The sequence below is a fragment of the Enhydra lutris genome, unplaced genomic scaffold (genome assembly GCF_002288905.1).
Source record: "Enhydra lutris kenyoni isolate GAN:26980312 unplaced genomic scaffold, ASM228890v2 scaffoldscaffold3, whole genome shotgun sequence".
Taxonomy (NCBI): Eukaryota; Metazoa; Chordata; class Mammalia; order Carnivora; family Mustelidae; genus Enhydra; species Enhydra lutris.
In genome coordinates, this window is record NW_019154087.1 from 4,530,831 (window position 1) to 4,549,452 (window position 18,622).

The window sequence follows — 18,622 nt, forward strand, 5'->3', positions numbered from 1 at the left end:
CTTGTATGATTAGACTACCTGTTCCTGTCTCTTCATCTGTAAAACATAAATCTCTAACAGTACTTATACTTCACAGGTTTGAGTATTAAATACAATATCAATGTGTTTTAAGAGGTTTAGCAAATATGATTATTGTTATAACTAATGCAAAGAAATAAAGAATCTGAAAATTGTTAATACCGAAACAAAATTTTCACTTTAACAGAAACACAGTATTTTAAACAGAAGACTACAGTGTACAGACCTTTGGAATTTACATTGTTAGTGTTCATTCTTTTAAAACCTTAAAAAAAATCATATACACAAAATTTGCCACAGCAGCACTTGCCTACAGTTTATTCCTTTGGGAAAATTAATTTGTCTCAAAACAAATTCTTAATTACTCATGGTCTCCAAGAATGCTTGCTTCACCTTAATAGTTAATGAACAGGCAATATAGATAGGTACTAAACAGGGCAATCATTGTAAGTCAAATTCTCTTGAAGAAATTCCCAGAATAATGTGCACCAAGAGGAGAATATTGGTGCTTCAAAGAAAACTGATTTTTTCTAACACTAGCCAAGCCTGTAGAAATTACTACTACTTAAATAGACGTTTTAAAAATAATTTCTTACACAACTGCTAGTCAAGAAACAAAACTCTTTTTCTCGAGAGACTATAAAATTAGATACATGTAATTAGACATGTAAAGAAAATTTCAAGAATGACAATAGATCTTAAGAAGTCAGAAAATATTCTGAATAGAGCCTTATCTTTAAGAACACATTAGAAGAGGGGAGCTGCTAATACTTCCCCATACAATGTCTGCCTCTGATGAAAGTTACACCGTACATGATATTAACATAGCTCAGTATTTTGTCTAAAATAAAGTAGTTCAATGACTTAATAATTCCTTAGGGGTTATAGACTAGGTACCCAAACTGTGTGGGGGGGTCATAATCATTGACTTTTACAAAAATTTCAGCCTACACTACCACTTATTTCAATATCAACTCAAATTTATATACCTCATTTTCAATGTAGCTGTTGAGAAGATCTTGGCCCAATTGTCTACACAGGCTACTCTGAATAGGCAGATCAGTACTCTTGACTTTTCCTTTTTTAATAGTCTGGTTTAATCGATCTTGTTTGTCTGAGGGAGCTGACTGCAAAGAGAAATGCAAGAGAAGGAAAATAAAACCAGCTTAAAAAAAGATTTAAAAGTGATTTCAGATGAAACAAAAAAGTAAAATCAAAACTTTTACCATCTACTGTACTTAATACTATTTTAATATGGATAGTATTTTATACACTGCATACACTATATCTTTCTACATAAAAGACACCAGGATGGAAATGCAAATTAAAGCCAAAATGAGATGCCACTTCACACTCACTAGGAACAGCTATAATGAAAAAAAGGAAAATAACAAGAATTGGTGAGGATGTGGAGAAACTGGAACCCTGATATACTGCTAACAAGATTATAAAATACTGAAACCACTCTGGAAAAACAGTTGGGCAGTTCCTGAGTGATGATAACACTATAAAAATGACTATAGTAATAGTTGCAACACTCTGCACTATTACATTTATAAAATGGAGTATATTAAAAACCACTGAATTGTACACTTTAAATGGGTGGACTATACGGTATATAAACTATATCTTAAGCTGTTAAACAAAGCAAAAAATACCAAGAAAAATTGAAAATCTAGAAAAATAGGCTTTAATTTTAAAATTACAGAGAGCCTAGAACTGTTTTGTTGTTTTTTTGTTTTGTTTTGTTTTGTTTTGAGAGCCTAGAGCTTGAAACAGGATCTTTATAACCTCTGGGAAAGATCTACAACTGACCTACAACTAACCAATATAGATTAAATTCTGTTCAGGTTAGACAGACCTGTTGAAGATGTTTATTTAGAACTGCAGACCCATTCATCTGGGTGATTAGATCGGGGTCTCTCCCTTTTATCGACAACTGTCTTAGTAAAATGATGACTTTCAATAAAAGAATTCTCCTTTAAAGTTTTACCTTCAAAAATATATGTATATATATATTTTTTGCACAAAGGGAAATATTGTATAATATGCAGCAAAATGCTAAAAGTAGTTAATTTTGAGAAGTGAGGTTACTGACAATGTAAGTTTTCTTCATTTAGCTTATTATATTTCCTATTTTTCTGGGATTATATGGTTTTTAACGACACAAAAAAATTACTGAAAAATGCATCTTCTTTTTCTCACCAAAGGGATAATTTTATACATTGTTAGTGTTCATTCTTTTAAAAATCCTCTATAATAAACTCATAGAATTGTATTTATTCTGGTTATATGCCTCTATACTTCCAGAGTACTAAGATTTAAAATATCAAGTGTATTAAAAGCATGCAGTATAAAGTAAATACGTTACTCAAAATACCAATCTCAAAAAGACACAACCACAAAAACAGTAAAACACACCTTTGTTTTGGTTCCTGTATGATCAATTTCCTCTTCTGGGGTGTGTTCAGCATGACATTTTTGATGCCCTCCTTCTTCTTGGTCAACTTGCATTTTATCCTGGATAGAAAAATGTAATTGATAACATAAGTGTCCTCCTTATTCTATTTTTTAAAAATAAACAGCATGTTAAGTGTTCAAAATTGTAATGTGTGAACATTGTAAAGTAGAAGGCTGTTTTCCAATGGAGAATAACTACAAATAAATAGATTAACACACAAAAGAAAAAGATCTCTTTGATGATAAGTGAATAAACAGTTTCATTCAGCTGTGGTCAAGTAACTACAAAAGAAACAGAAAACGGTTTTCAAGTTAAAGTCACCAATCAAAATTCACAAATATAAGCTTACCAAAAAAAGAACATTAAATTTGACTTGAAAAATATTTTTAAAGAACTAAATGTGGGAAAATGAGATACAAAATACGTGTATTACATAAGTTCATTTTTTTAAATGTAGTAAAATACCCAATACATCAGAACTGTCAAAGTAGATGTTTCCAAATTATTACAAAGTAAACTTCAAAGATTTTTTAATGTCTAAAAGACAAGCTTTCAACCAGTTAAAATAAACTCTACTTGGTAAACAATCACAAGTAATAGATTTTTTCTGGTCTTTCTTAACCTTATATGGTCATCTACTAAAAAGAAGCCTGGAATTCAGGAATCGTTATAATTTAAGTCTTCTTATATATTTGGAGTTAAGCAAATATAAAATACTCAGAAGGCTATCATGAAGAAATGCTTACTTGTGGCAAAGAGAATAATAAGTTAGAAGATCATTTTGCCAGTGTTCTTTGTAGTTAAAAGGTCAATTATCTCTGGGATGCCTGGGTGGCTCAGTGGAGAAAGTGGCTGACTCTTGGTTTTGGTTGGGGTCATGATCTCAGAGTCCTGGGATCGAACCCCATGTAAGGAAGTCTGCTTGTGGATGCTGTCTCTGCCCCTCCCCTTGCTCTCTAATAAATCTTTTAAAAAGTTTTTTTAAAAAGCCAAGTATTTCTGATATTCCACCCCACCCCACCCCCAGCCAACTTCCAACTGTAGAATTTCCCCGATCCTGATTGAAAAAAGGTGAAAAAAAATGATATAGTGGTGAGTTGGTACAATGTAGGAAGACACAAATACATTTAACTCTACTTCATGAAATACTAAGAAAAAAATACTTTCAATTAAGTGGCCAAAATGCTTGATCAGTTAGCATTTTTATGATACTTATTGAAAGAGCTCTTCTAACATGTATATATTTATCTCTAAAAGATAAATCATATGAAGTGGTTAAGGTATTTCTAAAACTTCACATTCAAATTTTCAACTCTTCTGAATCAGTTAATTCAGTTGTTAAGTATTTTTCTACAAAATATTGTCCTCTCTGCCATCAAAAGCATCAGTGACCCAGCATTTGTTTAAAAATTGTTCCAGTATGGTCTCTTAATATTTTCTTATAAGCCCCTGATACCTATTCTACAAGTTTTATGATGGTATTTTTTTTTAAGATTTTATTTTATTTATTTGACAGAGATCACAAGTAGGCAGGGAGGCAGGCAGAGAGAGAGAGAGGGGTGAAGCAGGCTCCCTGCTGAGCAGAGAGCCCAATGTGGGGCTTGATCCCAGGACCCTGGGATCATGACCTGAGCCAAAGGCAGAGGCTTTAACCCACTAAGCCACCCGGGCACCCCTATGATGGTGTTTTCTTTATCACACCAAAAGGAGTCGGTTTTCAGACAGCAACCAGGACTTGAATTCCTTTCATGGAGGGTCTTGAAAACAATTTGTTGATGGAAGTGTCAAGGGGATGCAATTGCCTAGTCATGCCATTGGGAATAACAACCAAATTCACACTTGTACAGGTGATAAGAACTATATCATGAGTACTGCCACTGGCAACAATACATAAAAGATATGATCATTTGCAAAACCTACCCCAATTTCAGATATATTAAAAAAAAGTAGAAAATTGTACAGCTTGCAATTGATTTGAGAGTAATATGTTAACCTTTTGAAATGATTTGAGAAGGTTCATACAAATATTATCCATGGTGGGGAAATTAAAAGAAGTGCTTCTAGACTTTGGCTTCTCTAACAGATTTTAAAATTGCATGAGGGTCCAGATCGTTTTTCTGTTCCCTGCTATATCCATATACATATTCTTGTGCTTTTAGTTATTTGCTGAATAAAAAGTACTTAGGAATAAAAGCCAGGGGCGCCTAGGTGGTACAGTTGGTTAAGCATCCAACTCTTGGTTTCAGCTCAGGTCATGATCTGAGGGTCATGAGACTGAACCCTGCCATCAGGCTCCATGCTCAGTTCAGAGTCTGCTTGAGATTCTCTCTCCCTCCGCCCCTCTAGCGTGTGCTCTCTAAAATAAGTAAGTAAATCTTAAAAAAAAAAAAAAAAAAAAAAGAGGGAAAAATCCAGAATCATTATCATGAACTATATAAAGGCTTTACTGGATTTGTCCCTTGATCTACCTTATCAATTGTTTTTCTTGCCACTCTCCCCACCTTCTCCACTCCTGTATCTCATGTATCAGCTACCCTTGCACATTTGTTACAACAAAAAAGGGCTTTCTGCTTCAGTGGCTTTATACTTGTTACTCACTCTGCCCAGACATCTACCCACACCTTACCTTCAAACTGCTTTCTCATCTTTCAGGCTGGCTTACCTGTTTTTTCTTCACAGAGGCTTTCCTTATCACTACCACACAGTTAATTTCCACTATGCATCTCCCCCACCCGCATTAATTTTCTTTAAATGGTATCTTCTTGTTTCCAGCTTGTCCTTTCCCATTAGAATGTAAGTTAAAGACAGACAGAGACCTTTTCTTTCTGGCTTACCACTGTATTCTCAGTGCCTAAAACAGTGCCTTGTACATATAAGTAATCAGATATTTTGAAAAAATGGCCAACAATTGGGGAATAGTAAAATCAAAGTATATTAGTACAATAAACGGCATATAGTCTTTCTGATCTCTGGTTTTGTGACAAAGCCTAAGATGTGATAACTTCTTAGTATGACCATATATTAATACATATATGTGTACATATATATATATATATATATATACCTAGAAATATTAATTTTGAGGTATCTTTATATTGAAGAAAAGTCAGCAATCTGTTATGATTTTTTTGGGAAAATCAAAGCTATCCTAATTTTTAATAAAAAAAAAGAGGCCCATAAAATAATCTTTCATAAATCAACTCATGGAAAAGCCCCCCCCCCAAAAAAAGATTCCTGCTGCATACTGGGTTTACATCAAAGCTACTAGTGTCAGCAAGCAGGGAAGAGTAAAAAGAACTTACTACCCTCTTAGTTTCCCTCTAAAACTGAAACAATTAAATTCCAAAGTCTACTCTGATTTGGTTCACATTTTTTGGGAAGAAGGAAGAAACGACTTTATAATGGTATATAAGACTTAGCTCTTAAACTTCTGGATACAGAATTTAAAAAATCCTAGAGAAAACCATTAAAAAATAAATACAGCATACAGGATTCTTTCTACACAGGATACTCAAACATCACTCCTTGTTAGCAATGCTTTGGAAATAAACTACAATTTATTCAATACTTACTATATCCAGCTATGGTAGGGATTTAAAAGGAGATAATATGTATGGTACATGCCTGCTAAATATGCCAAGGATATGATCCACAATATTAACCTTTCTTTTTCTCTTGATTATGTATGTTGTAGAAAGAATATTTAGGAACATCTTACTTATCTAGAAGAAATGCCTTATATGGGGACATCAACTACCTGGAAATGTTCCTATAAGCCAAAACACTCTTGGGTAGGCAAGTAAGTCTCTTGAATGGCCAAAGCAGCTGCCATAACTTCATACCCTTTATTCACAGGTGCAATCTTTTAAGTCCACATCCAGATCATCTTTTAAGCCCACAGACAAAATAAAAGCAGCAAATAAGAAATGCTAGAGGTGGCAGAAAAATAGATGCTATATTATTGTTTTTAGTGCCTAGGACCTGCTATATACAGAAAACGAAATAAAGGTCTCAGCAGAGATTTTTAAGAAAAAGAAGTGAAGAAAACTGAAATCGTTATGAAAAACTCATCCTAATGGCATAAAGAGTCTCTCAATATTAGTAAAAATAAATCTTAATGGATTAAATGTACATGCCTGACAAATTATTATGAACTACAACTAAGAAAACTAACTTAAAAAAAAACTAGTCTTACATTAATTATAAAAATTTATACTCTTTACTAACAGATTAAGACACTTCTTTTCTCCTCAGTTCAAGGAAAGATATAATAGCAAAATAATGCATGGAAAGAAGAATGAAAGAAAATGCCATGATCCTTCTTAAATGGGTACTTTACACAGCAGTAGAATTCTGATCAATGTGGAAGATTTTAGTGTAAGTATTGATAAAAACAAAGAGACAAACTTCACAAAAGGGAGAAACAGTCTTGAAATTTAATAAAACAAAATCCATTTTTTAAAAAAAATTTATTCTTCTATTTGAGAGAGAGAGGGCACATGAACAGGAATAGCAAAGGGAGAGAGAATCTCAAGCAGACTCCCCAACGTAGGGCTTGATCTCACAACCCTGAGATCACAGCCTGAGCTGAAATCAAGAGTTGGATGCCCCATGAGCCACATCACCCAGGCACCCTCAAAATCCATTCCTAATAGGGGCGCCTGGGTGGCTCAGTGGGTTAAGCCGCTGCCTTCGGCTCAGGTCATGATCTCAGGGTCCTGGGATCAAGTTCCACATCGGGCTCTCTGCTCAGCAGGGAGCCTGCTTCCCTCTCTCTCTCTCTGCCTGCCTCTCCATCTACTTGTGATCTCTCTCTGTCAAATAAATAAATAAAATCTTAAAAAAAAAAATCCATTCCTAATATACACAAAACACAAAAAATCTAGAGCATATTTCCAATTATGACCAAAACAAAATCTAATATCCCATTAAAAATAACTTATAAATAGTACATATATAAAAAGATGAAACCTTTGTGTAATGGAAAATATCACGTTCTCCTACGATTCCTGCATCTAAAGTATATGAAGAGTAATATAGTCTTAGGGTCATGTAACTCTTTCCTAAGGAAATAGTCTAAAATCTAAAATTCAGTATTGACATTACTGAATATATAGCACACTCTTACGTTCAAATACCACAGATATCCCCTAAGCCCAGAAAAATAGCATTAAGCATGTACTTTATCTAAAAAAAGGTACATGTATAGTTCAAAATGTATCAATCTGAATGGATTTATCTAAGCTAAAAAGCTAGCCATAATACATATTTTTTAATGGAAATAAAGAAGAATTTAGGAAAGATGACTCCAAACACATGTTTTTCATATAAGGCTATTAAAGATGCAAAACCTCTAAAGAGTTTAAAAATGTGAAAGATGTACAGCATTTAAAATTATACTTAAAAAATCATTCTTTGATGCTTTTATTTAAAAAGTTTATATCAATTTTTACAGTAAAGCCTCAGAGATTAATATTTTCAACTTTTAAGTTATCAGTTATAATTAAGAAACTAAATATTTATTAGAGGAACCTTGCAATAGGTTTTCTACATACCACATCGTCTTTGCTTTCATTCTTAAATGAAGTTTCTGTCTCCATAGGAGCATCACTGTGATCCCCTTCCACATTTTGCTTCTCAATTACTGATGCACTGGCCACACTGAAGATTCCATGGATGTTAACACGAACTTTAACCTTCACTTTGGAACTATCACCATCAGACTGAGGAAAAACATTCTGAATAGTGAAGCTCCCTTAAGGAAAAAAGAGCTTCCATCAGAACATGAGCCTCCAATTAATTTATTCATTCATTCTTTTAGATGAAGGCAAATAATCATAAATTATATCCAGAATAACTACTGTGGAAAATGCACTGACCCCAGATCATCTCTTTTTTATATCTTAATGGACCTAATATTAAGATTTAGAAGGGTTAAGCAGCCTGCCCCAAATCATCAATGCTAGGACAAAGGACAATTTGACTCAAGGCAATAGAGCTTTTAAGTATGTTATAAATTGCTATTTTAAAACCAAAATAACAAAATTCAATTTATGAGCTTGATAAAAATGGACATTATCCTTTTGCTCCAAGTTTTGCAAATCATAACCATCTCGGTAATTCACAAATAAAGCAATTTTTAAAAATTTTACCCTATAACAAAATTGCTAAGTTATTCAGTCACTAATACCTACAAAGATATTAACTTTTAAGAAACTATTTTATTATATCTTTTAAAATACCTTATTTTTAGGTAATCTCTACACCCAACATGAACTCACAACCCCAAGATTAAGATTCACACAACTCTTCCAACTGAGCCAGCCAGGTGCCCTTCTGCTGTTTTATTTTTAAAAATCCATAATATTTAATGATATCTATAGTACAGAAAGGACACTAGGCAGAAAAACTGAAGTAAAAAATTTGGTTGACCTTTGTTACAGGTTGAATTGAGATCCTTACCCTCAAATTAATATAAAGTCCTATTCTCAAGTACCTCAGAAGATGACCTTATTTGGAAGACAAGGTCTTAGCAGAGGTAATGAGGTTAAAATGAGGTTATCAGGGTAGGCCTTAATCCAGTGACTGATGTCCTTATATGGAGACAGACACACATATAGGGCAAATGTCTTGGGAATTTGAAGATGGCCATCTACCAACCAAGGACAGAAGCCTGGAGCAGATCCTTTCCTCAAAACCCTCAGAAGGAATCCTGTCAACACTTTGATTTCGTACTTCTAGCTTCTAGAACTGGACACAACAAATTCTGTTTAAGCCACTCAGTTACAGAAGCAAGGGCAAACGAATTCCACCTTCCCTAACTTATTTCTACTGCTTTAAATAACGTATTTGAGATATTCAGATTGTTCCCTTTTTAGTCTATCAATAAAAGCAATACAAATAGAAAAGTTAAAGAATTATAAATTATTCCTTCTCTTAAATGTTATAAAGATCATACTTTGCTTTATATCTCTAAAAAAAATTACTCAGCTAAAACAGTTATTATAGTCCCCAATTTTCACTTTTGTATTGATCCAAAGATATGCATTCTAGTTTTTGCCAGGGAACTTAAGTTTAAAGTCAGAATACATAGTCAGTCTAACAGCACAATTTCAACTTACTGTTGAAGGAGTTTTTCCATAAAAAATGACCCTTACCCAAACCTTTCAGGCAAATTACAGGGCATTTTAAATGGAGAAGTCAAAATGAATTAAAAATATTCAGATCTGCTGTTATTCCAGGATAAACTGTGAGTTCTAAAAGCGCATGTTTAGAAAAAGTATGAATAGCTTTCAGTGCTAGCTTAGCTCAAACATCAATTTATTAACTACTTGATTCAAATGTTAATATATTTATAAAGCAAAAGTTTGTGAAATTTTTTTCTTGAGTTCTCTTACCAATTCTTGGATCAGGATAAGGCACTTCATGTAAATTAGTATAAAATGCTTCTAGTTCAAATGGTTCCTTCTTGTGGAAAGTAATGACTTTTGAAAATGGGGCAGGATGGTTCTTACAGAATACTTCACATTCCCTAAAATGAAGTGGGAAAATAGTTCAAAATAAACAGGAAGTTGTCTATGAATCTAATTACAGAATCCATGTGATTCCTAATTCAAAAGCAGCAACTGTAAAGACCTCTATCACAAATGTAAAGATAAAGAATTACTGGTTTTGCTATGAACATACAATTTGATAGGTTTATGGCTAAAAGTTTTTAGAATGTCTGTCATGAGACAATTTTATCCTACCAAAAAAAAAGAAAAATGAACTGAGACAAGGTATATTTTGAGCCAAAATACAGGAAGTAGTTTTTTTGCTCACATCTGTGGACCAAATCCTATCAGTTTCCAAAATACTTGTCATATGTAACCCTTTTAATTCTAGCTCCCTTTAAAATACTTTAATTTGAAACTAATTTCAAACTTGCAGAAAGGAGCAAAAATAACAGCACAAGAAACTAAAGGAACAAGGAACACTATATATCTTTTAACTAGATTTACTGCCAGCATTTTATTCCACTTTTCTAATCACTTAAGTGCACACTCTATGTACATGTGTATTTTTTTCAGAACCAGTGGAGGATGTTACATCCATTACAGCCCTTTACATCTAAGTACTTCAGTGTGTATTTCCTAACAGGGATATTTTCTACTATAACCACAGTACAGCTGTCAACTTTATAAATTTGCACTGATACTTCCATATTCTAACTTTTTCAAATGATGTAATAATGTCATAGTATTTCTTCCTCTCTAGTACAGGAAGTTTTAAAATCTACATAAGAAGTCCCACTCTTACTTAAACAGTTTAACAGAAATAGCTTAAACTATTGTTTATAGTGGCCTAGAATCTTACTCTATAATACTATACCATTACCCTATTCATTATGCAAGGTTTGCAAATCTCATATTCATGGACCTTGCCCTCTATCCCAGCTTTCAAAAACCTACATTATCTTTTACTTTCTTATTGTAATTACTAGGATAGATTTACTTTTCAATTTAACTCCCCATATGTTTCTTAAAATACTTTTCTGGGGGCGCCTGGGTGGCTCAGTGGGTTAAGCCTCTGCCTTCGGCTCAGGTCATGATCTCAGGGTCCTGGGATCGAGCCCCACATCGGGGCTCAAATAAGGGAGCCTGCTTCCCTCTCTCTCTCTGCCTGCCTCTCTGCCTGCTTGTGATCTCTGTCAAATAAATAAATAAAATCTTTAAAAAAAAAAAAAGCATAGAAGAAAATGAGCTACAACAGATAATTCAGCAATGTTAAAAGGAATATAAATTGGTATAATCCTTTTGGTGAATAGTGTGGCAATACTGGTTATAATAATGCTCATATCCTTTGGGTCAATTTCGGTCCTATATAGTTATCTTACAGATATACTAAACCCAACTAAACAAGGAAATGTGTATAAGGATGTTCCTAATAGCACTAACTGAATCAGAAAAAATAAGACTTTAGGGTGTATTTCATTAGATTAATTATGGCACACACAACTGCTGAGAAAACAGTCACTGTCTATTGATATGGAAAGGTAGTATGTAACATTTTAAAAAGGAAGTTGCACTGGAAAACACTCAGATAATGATGTATGTATTTAAAAAGTGCAACTTTTATTTTTGGATATTCAAGAAAATGGATAAATATAAGTGTAGCTATTAACAATGGCTACCTTTGTAAAATGGGCTAAGTAGGACTTGGGGTAGGGCAGATGCAGGTTTTTTAAGTTTTTATATTTCCACATTGTGATTTTATTTGAAAATAAGAATGATTTACTTTATAATAAAATATTAATAAAAAATATGCCATCATGGTTTACATGTTATATAATATTTTATAGTTCCTTTTCTCTAACATTTTATTCAAAAGTATTTGAGTTTTCATAAATAAAATCTTTAAAAAAAAAAAAAAGTATTTGAGAGTTTTAGAAGCGTAAGTTCCTCTAGTTCAGAAAGTTCTTTCAATTGGTTATTTACAACAAGCTCTAACTTACCAAGGCTTTAAAAGTAACTTACCCAGTTCCATCTTCAAAAGAGGTCTTCCATCTTAATGTGATTGAATAGGGAACAAGGTCTGTTATAGAAAATTCACGCACTTTAAATGCTGGTGAGAGAATCGCACACTGAAAATAAGATGTATACCATATTTAAATCAACAAACACAAAACATACCGTAGGTTACCCTGATTGAACTGCTTGATAAAGTCCTTATAATAAAATCGTTACATCCTAAAAATTATAGTCTTTTGGTAAGAGCTACTTTAAAATGCCAAGAGTACTCTATGACCTTACAAAAATATAAAATATTTTTAAATCTGAAAAAATAATTTTAAATGGGAATAAATATAAAAATTCATAAAGTAAATGTTCTTTCACTACAGTATAGACATTGTCCTATGACAGTTTAAAAACATAAATTGGAAAAATGCAAGACTTACTTATCAGGAATAATTTAAATTTATTTTTAGCCTATTGACAAGTGGTTCGAACAAATAATATTAAAAGGTCCCTTTAGGCTTATCACCATATTTCTGGCAAAAAATATACTGTAAAAAAGAGGGGGATTATTAAATAATCATACCTGTAATGCACATCCTCTTGCAACAGCTTCATCAGCATTTAATGTGGTACTTATGTCTTTAAGAAAGAATTTAGTGATTTGTTCTTTCACTGCAGGAATTCGAGTTGCTCCCCCTACAATTTCTATACTACTTATGTCTTCACGTTGCAAGTCTGGAAAACAAAATGTTTTTAATTGAGAAAAATAAGATAGTCTTTATTAAAATGTGACCAAAAGACCTTGAAAAGTACTTTAAAAAAAAATGATTTCGTTTTTGCTAAAAACAAGACTAAATAGAAAGAAGATAAAAACAAAATTTTAGAAAAAGGCAAAACTTAATAAATATTAACTATCCATGCATCAAGCACTGCATTTGGTCGAGATAACAGAGTGACAATAAGAACAGACAAGTACCTCATGGGCTCTCCAGAGTCCTTCAATTTTCTAATTTTCACCTCACAAATACCCATAGAAAGTACTGGTTACTAAAAACCTTAACAAAAAGCAATCATGTCTCATTTCTACTTTTTTCTCATCTTAGACTTTACAGGATACTTACATATAAACACCTCCAAATATAACTAATGTTAGTTTTATGATGTAAACAATAACGTAAGTCAGGAATTAGTCTCATAAACCCAGATTCATAGTGCCTTTACTCTTATGAATGTAGCTAAAATCTCCCTCTCTAAAACGAGAGATAAAGGGGCTCCTGGGTGGCTCAGTGGGTTAAGCCTCTGCCTTTGGCTCAGGTCATGATCCTGGGATCGAGCCCCGCATCAGGCTTTCTGCTCGGGAGTGAGCGTGCTTCCCCGACTCTCTCTGCCTGCCTCTCTATCTACTTGTGATCTCTCTCTGTCAAGTAAATAAAATAAAAAAATCTTAAAATGAGAGATAAAAATCTTCAAAAAACAAATGAAAGTTTTCATCGCTTTTACCATTTCCTACCCCATTCAAGTGAATTAATGCCATAATACAATTTTGATGGTTAGTCTAGTAATTTACACTTACTAGCTTGTTCCATTACTGCTTTTAATGGTGGCTCAACCCTGATGAAGAGGGAAGCACATAACTGTTCAAATTGAGCCCTGTGGGAAAATTAAATAAAATTCATCATTTTGGGATATAAAATTCAAGTAGATCTTCTAAACAGGATGAAAAATATCAGACATGATCTGAACATAAAATAAGCCAACACTTCTTAAATTGAAAACATACACAGTACCTGTTCATTTTACTAGAAACATCAAGGTCATTCATGAAACACTCAATGTTCAGTGGAAGATCTGATGCATTTGCACTCATTAGCTTCTTCAGTTTTTCACATTCCTGATATAAACGCAACAAAGCCCGAGAATTTTCTTTCACATTTATCTTATATTTGGTCTTGAACTCCTCACAGAAGTAGTCTACTAAAGCCTCATCAAAGTTCCTGCCACCCAAATATGGATCAAAGGTAGTAGCCAAGACCTGTTTAACCAAAAAACCAGAACTGAATTTTCAGAAATATAAATGCTTTCAAAAAAATAAAAACCAACTTTTAAAAATAAAGTTAAAGGCAAAAAACTTGACAAAAAGGGGTGTCAAATTTGCTATCACTTATACAAATTATCACTTATATCTAGTCAACATACTTACCCATTCTGAATTATCTATTTTGGGTTGCAGATCCATATACCATAATTATAATTAATTCTATTTCTGAATAATTTAGTTATAATTAAAACTTCACTATCTCATATCCGTTGATTCTATAACAACACTGAACAGACAGGCCAAAAACCAAGTTTAAGAGAGCAAAGGAATAGTCCTAAAGCATGAAATCAAAACAAAATAGCCAAGAAAAGCCAATTCAAAGATTAAATCTAAAACAGCACAATTGGTCAATTTTCAGGTCAGGAATTAGGCCTTCTAACTACCATGAAAAAAAAAAGCCAAGCCATTTTTATACCATTTTTATAAAAACATAGAACAAAAGAATACATGAAAAACCAAAAAATAAAACAGAAGAAAGTGAAGAGAAGAAATAAAAATTAATAATATAATAAACTTGTTGACCAATGAGCCCCAGCTAGTGGATGGATCAAAGAGGAGTAGAAAAGTCACAGAACTCGAACACCATACCTCTTGAAAATGCAGGAGCAAGATATCTAGTCTCTCTCTCCAAGCTAGAGGACACAAATGACTACTTACACTAGTCACTTAAAAAATAGAAACCCCACCGTTGGTGTGGCTCCTCAGGTTTTTTTCACAAGAAAAAAACCTGAGGATGGAACCTGTGTGATGGAACAATAGTAAACCCCACAGAAAGTTGTAAACATAATGTGACTGGGTTATCAGCCCACAGACTAGTACAGAGAATTCATGGATCAACTTCTTGCTAGGACCAGTACCACACAAAATTAACTGCAAAACTATGTTGGTATGTGATTAGTGCAAACATGCATCCTTCTGGATAGAAGGGCCACAGATATAGCTACTCAAAGATATCTACTAAAAAGGAAGGGAGGAAAATATTCTTAAGTTAAAATTCAAGACTAAAGAACAGATTAAACCAATTTACAGAAAACTATCGTATATTCATTATAAGTCATTACCTTGTGTTTTCTGATTACAAGGATGTTACTATAAACTGTGAGACAAAAGGCTCTAAAAGGTCTGTTGGATAGTATTTCATCTTCTAAGTAACTTCTACATATGTGACTGATGATGAAAGACAAGATGATAAGATGACCAATGTAAAAATGAATGTAAAATCAAATACAAACTATAAGATAAGCACACAGAACTAAACGATGCCACATTCTAGAAAATTATAATTAGAACTCCTGGATAAGGAAAGTTTATAAAACAAAGGGAATCATTTTAGAAAATGTTTCCTAAATATATTTATGGATAGTAATGTACTTAATGCTCCCTGTAGGTGACTTAACACCTTGACAATAAAAATAGCTAATACATATTACAGTATCTATTATAAGGCATTCCAAGCATTTATCATATATTAAAACTAATTTTTCCTCAAAAATTATGAGGTAATTACTGATAGTATCTTCAGGTGGCAAACCTGAGATTTAAGGAGAGTATGTAACTTGCTCAAGGTCACAGTTTTTAAGTGGCCGAGCCAGGATTTAAACCCAGGCACTAAGGGGCGCCTGGGTGGCTCAGTGGGTTAAGCCGCTGCCTCCGGCTCAGGTCATGATCCCAGGTCCTGGGTTCGAGCCCCGCATCGGGCTCTCTGCTCAGCGGGGAGCCTGTTTCCTCCTCTCTCTCTGCCTGCCTCTCTGCCTACTTGTGATTTCTCTCTGTCAAATAAATAAATAAAAATCTTTAAAAATAAATAAATAAATAAATAAACCCAGGCACTAAGGTTCTCTATATTGTCTTACATGCCCTCTTAACCATTAAACTTACATATAGCAAATCATTTATTTACTTACTTTAAGTTTTCCTTTGTTAAAAGCACAAACGGAGACCTGGTAGGCAGAATGTCCCATATCAATAAATACTACATTTCTTGGTTTCTCATCCAGTGGAGGAAGATCCTGTTTATAAATTCCATATGCTAGTGCAACTGTGTAAGAACAAAGAAATCACATTAGTATCAGGATAGCAATCACTTGGAAAACAAAAGATAAGTCCTTTTGATACTGCACTTTAATAGAGAGTAATATAAATTATATTCATTTCAAAGTAAATTAACTTTTTATAATTTGGTTACTGTTTTTATTTTTCCTTTAGAATCATTTGTTATAGTTAATTCTTACAGCAAATATAAGACATATTTAACTTTTAGCAAAATACTGTACTACAAAACTAAAGGTTAAAAGAGCCAGTACACAGTAAGTTTTAAAAAGATAAATGCTTTATATTAAAACAAAAATAACCGGAACAGTATTTTTCTGACAGTGATTTTCAAACTGCAAAGTGCTCACCTGCAGTAGTTTCATTCATCAACCTTAAACAATTTAAACCTGCAACCTGGGCTGCAGCCATCACAGATCTTCTCTCAGCATCAGTGAAAAAGCTAGGAATCTGGTATTTTAAAACAGTAATTAAAATATATTAGTTTGATGTAATAGATTTTAAACATTTCGTCAGCTAAAAATGTAAAATAACTGCTCTAAAACTTGTGTAGGGCTTAAGGCAAAGAATGGTGTTCTAATTAAATAAACAAGAAAAAAAATACTAGTTTTTTTCTTTTTGGCAATTTCTCTACCATAAAGTGTTGACCTAAGTTTGAACACAAATTTAAAGCAATTAATAAGATGACATTATACTTCAAGATTTCCAAAATATGTTCATCTAAATCCTTCTTGTGTTGGTTCTGCTCTATGGAAAAAAAAAATGTTTGTTCATCTTTAATAATGAAAAATTGAAAGCCCAAGACTGTTAAAATGAGAACAAATATATCTTGGTATTTCCATATAATGGAATACTATGTGACTGTTAGAATCAGGCAGATCTGAATGGTCATGGAAGAGTATCTATACTGATCAGAAAAAAGGACATGTGTAGCCTGATTTTTGTGTAGGTATATGTTACCTACGAGAATATAAAACCCAAAGGTTTGCAGTGCCTATCATCTCAAAGGGAAGGGGTACCTATATTGCAGGGGACTTACGAAGAGCACGTACTTCTCTTAAAATCACCAAAAACCACTATATGTTTAATTAATGTTAATTAAACAAAGATTTTATCAAAAGATAACTGAGACTTTTAAGATTTACATATATTTAGTTCTGTCAAACTTTGATTTGTGTCTACAGACAGATTTCTGAGAAGCTAATTAAGTAGGAATACCTGGGTGGCTTAGTTGGTTAAGCATCTGACTTAGGCTCAAGTCATGATCTCAGGGTCCTGGGACAGAGCTCTGAGGTGGGCTCCACACTCAGCAGGGAGTCAGCTCTTCCCTTCCCCTTCCCCCTGCATGTGTGCATGTGTACTGCATGCTCTCTCAAATAAATAAATCTTTAAAAAAAAAAAAAAGCTAATTAAGTACATTCATGTACAAAATGACTTGAAGCTCTTCCAATTTTAAGTAAGTTGTCTCTAATTTTATTGCTTTTTGAAGTCAGAAATTTCATTTAACAGATACTAACAACAGGAAAAGAACTTGAATTTTGATAAACTGTTTATCCTGATTTTGCTATTATCCTTCTGACAAAAATCCAAATTCTAATATAGATTTCATTTAATACTCATTGAGCACTTATGTACCAGGTACTTTTCTAACCACTTAGGGATATAACAGTGCATAAAACAGAGAAAATACTTCCCCTTATATAGCTCACAATGTGTCTATCACACTAACTACAAAGTAAATAATGGCCAAAATGTTCATCATGCTCTCTTCTGACATTAACTTTTTTTTTTTTTTTAAACTGGTGTAAAGTTTGTTGTTTTTTTTTTTAATTTCTTTTCAGCCGGTGCTCCATGCAATACGTGCCCTCCCTAATATCCACCACCTGGTTCCCCCAACCTCCCACCCCCCACCCCTTCAAAGCCCTCAGGTTGTTTTTCAGAGTCCATAGTCTCTCATGGTTCACCTCCCCTTCCAATTTCCCTCAACTCCCTTCTCCTCTCCATCTCCCCTTGTCCTCCATGCTATTTGTTATGCTCCACAAATAAGTGAAACCATATGATAATTGACTCTCTCTGCTTGACTTATTTCACTCAGCATAATCTCTTCCAGTCCCGCCCATGTTGCTACAAAAGTTGGGTATTCATCCTTTCTGATGGAGGCATAATACTCCATAGTGTATATGGACCACATCTTCCTTATCTATTCCTGACATTAACTTCTGATGTGAAATTATTATCAAGTATAGTCAATGAACTTGAATTTAAGATGAACTTTAAAACCAAACCCGCTATGATGTATACTTTCAACTGGTAGTACAAGGGTAGAGTTATAGGCAGAGGCTTGGGAATGAAATACAGGAGTGTGAATTCTGGCTTAAAACTCATTAGCTCTGTTGATTTGGGGCAAGTTATTTAACTTCTCTGTCTGCTTTCTAATCTATAAAACTGGAGTTAAAAATATCCTACCTTCATAGGGCGGATTCTGAGGATTAAATGAGT

At 33.4% G+C, this 18,622-nt stretch overlaps 1 protein-coding gene across 3 annotated transcripts in view; it reads right to left on the reverse strand.

Annotated features, from left to right (window-relative positions):
* Positions 1 to 18,622, reverse strand: part of LOC111155400 (heat shock protein family A (Hsp70) member 4 like) — a 45,415-nt gene that overhangs the window by 9,073 nt on the left and 17,720 nt on the right. For 2 of the 3 annotated variants that reach the window (XM_022515544.1, XM_022515551.1), the window contains 10 exons: positions 16,474 to 16,573; positions 15,979 to 16,112; positions 13,764 to 14,008; positions 13,550 to 13,626; positions 12,560 to 12,711; positions 11,995 to 12,101; positions 9,877 to 10,010; positions 8,035 to 8,234; positions 2,440 to 2,538; positions 1,008 to 1,145 (listed from right to left, as the gene is read on the reverse strand). In XM_022515544.1, coding sequence (XP_022371252.1) covers positions 1,008 to 1,145; positions 2,440 to 2,538; positions 8,035 to 8,234; positions 9,877 to 10,010; positions 11,995 to 12,101; positions 12,560 to 12,711; positions 13,550 to 13,626; positions 13,764 to 14,008; positions 15,979 to 16,112; positions 16,474 to 16,573 — 1,386 coding nt within the window. The remainder of the gene's footprint in view (positions 1 to 1,007; positions 1,146 to 2,439; positions 2,539 to 8,034; positions 8,235 to 9,876; positions 10,011 to 11,994; positions 12,102 to 12,559; positions 12,712 to 13,549; positions 13,627 to 13,763; positions 14,009 to 15,978; positions 16,113 to 16,473; positions 16,574 to 18,622) is intronic. The other variant, XM_022515545.1, reaches the window with a different exon arrangement.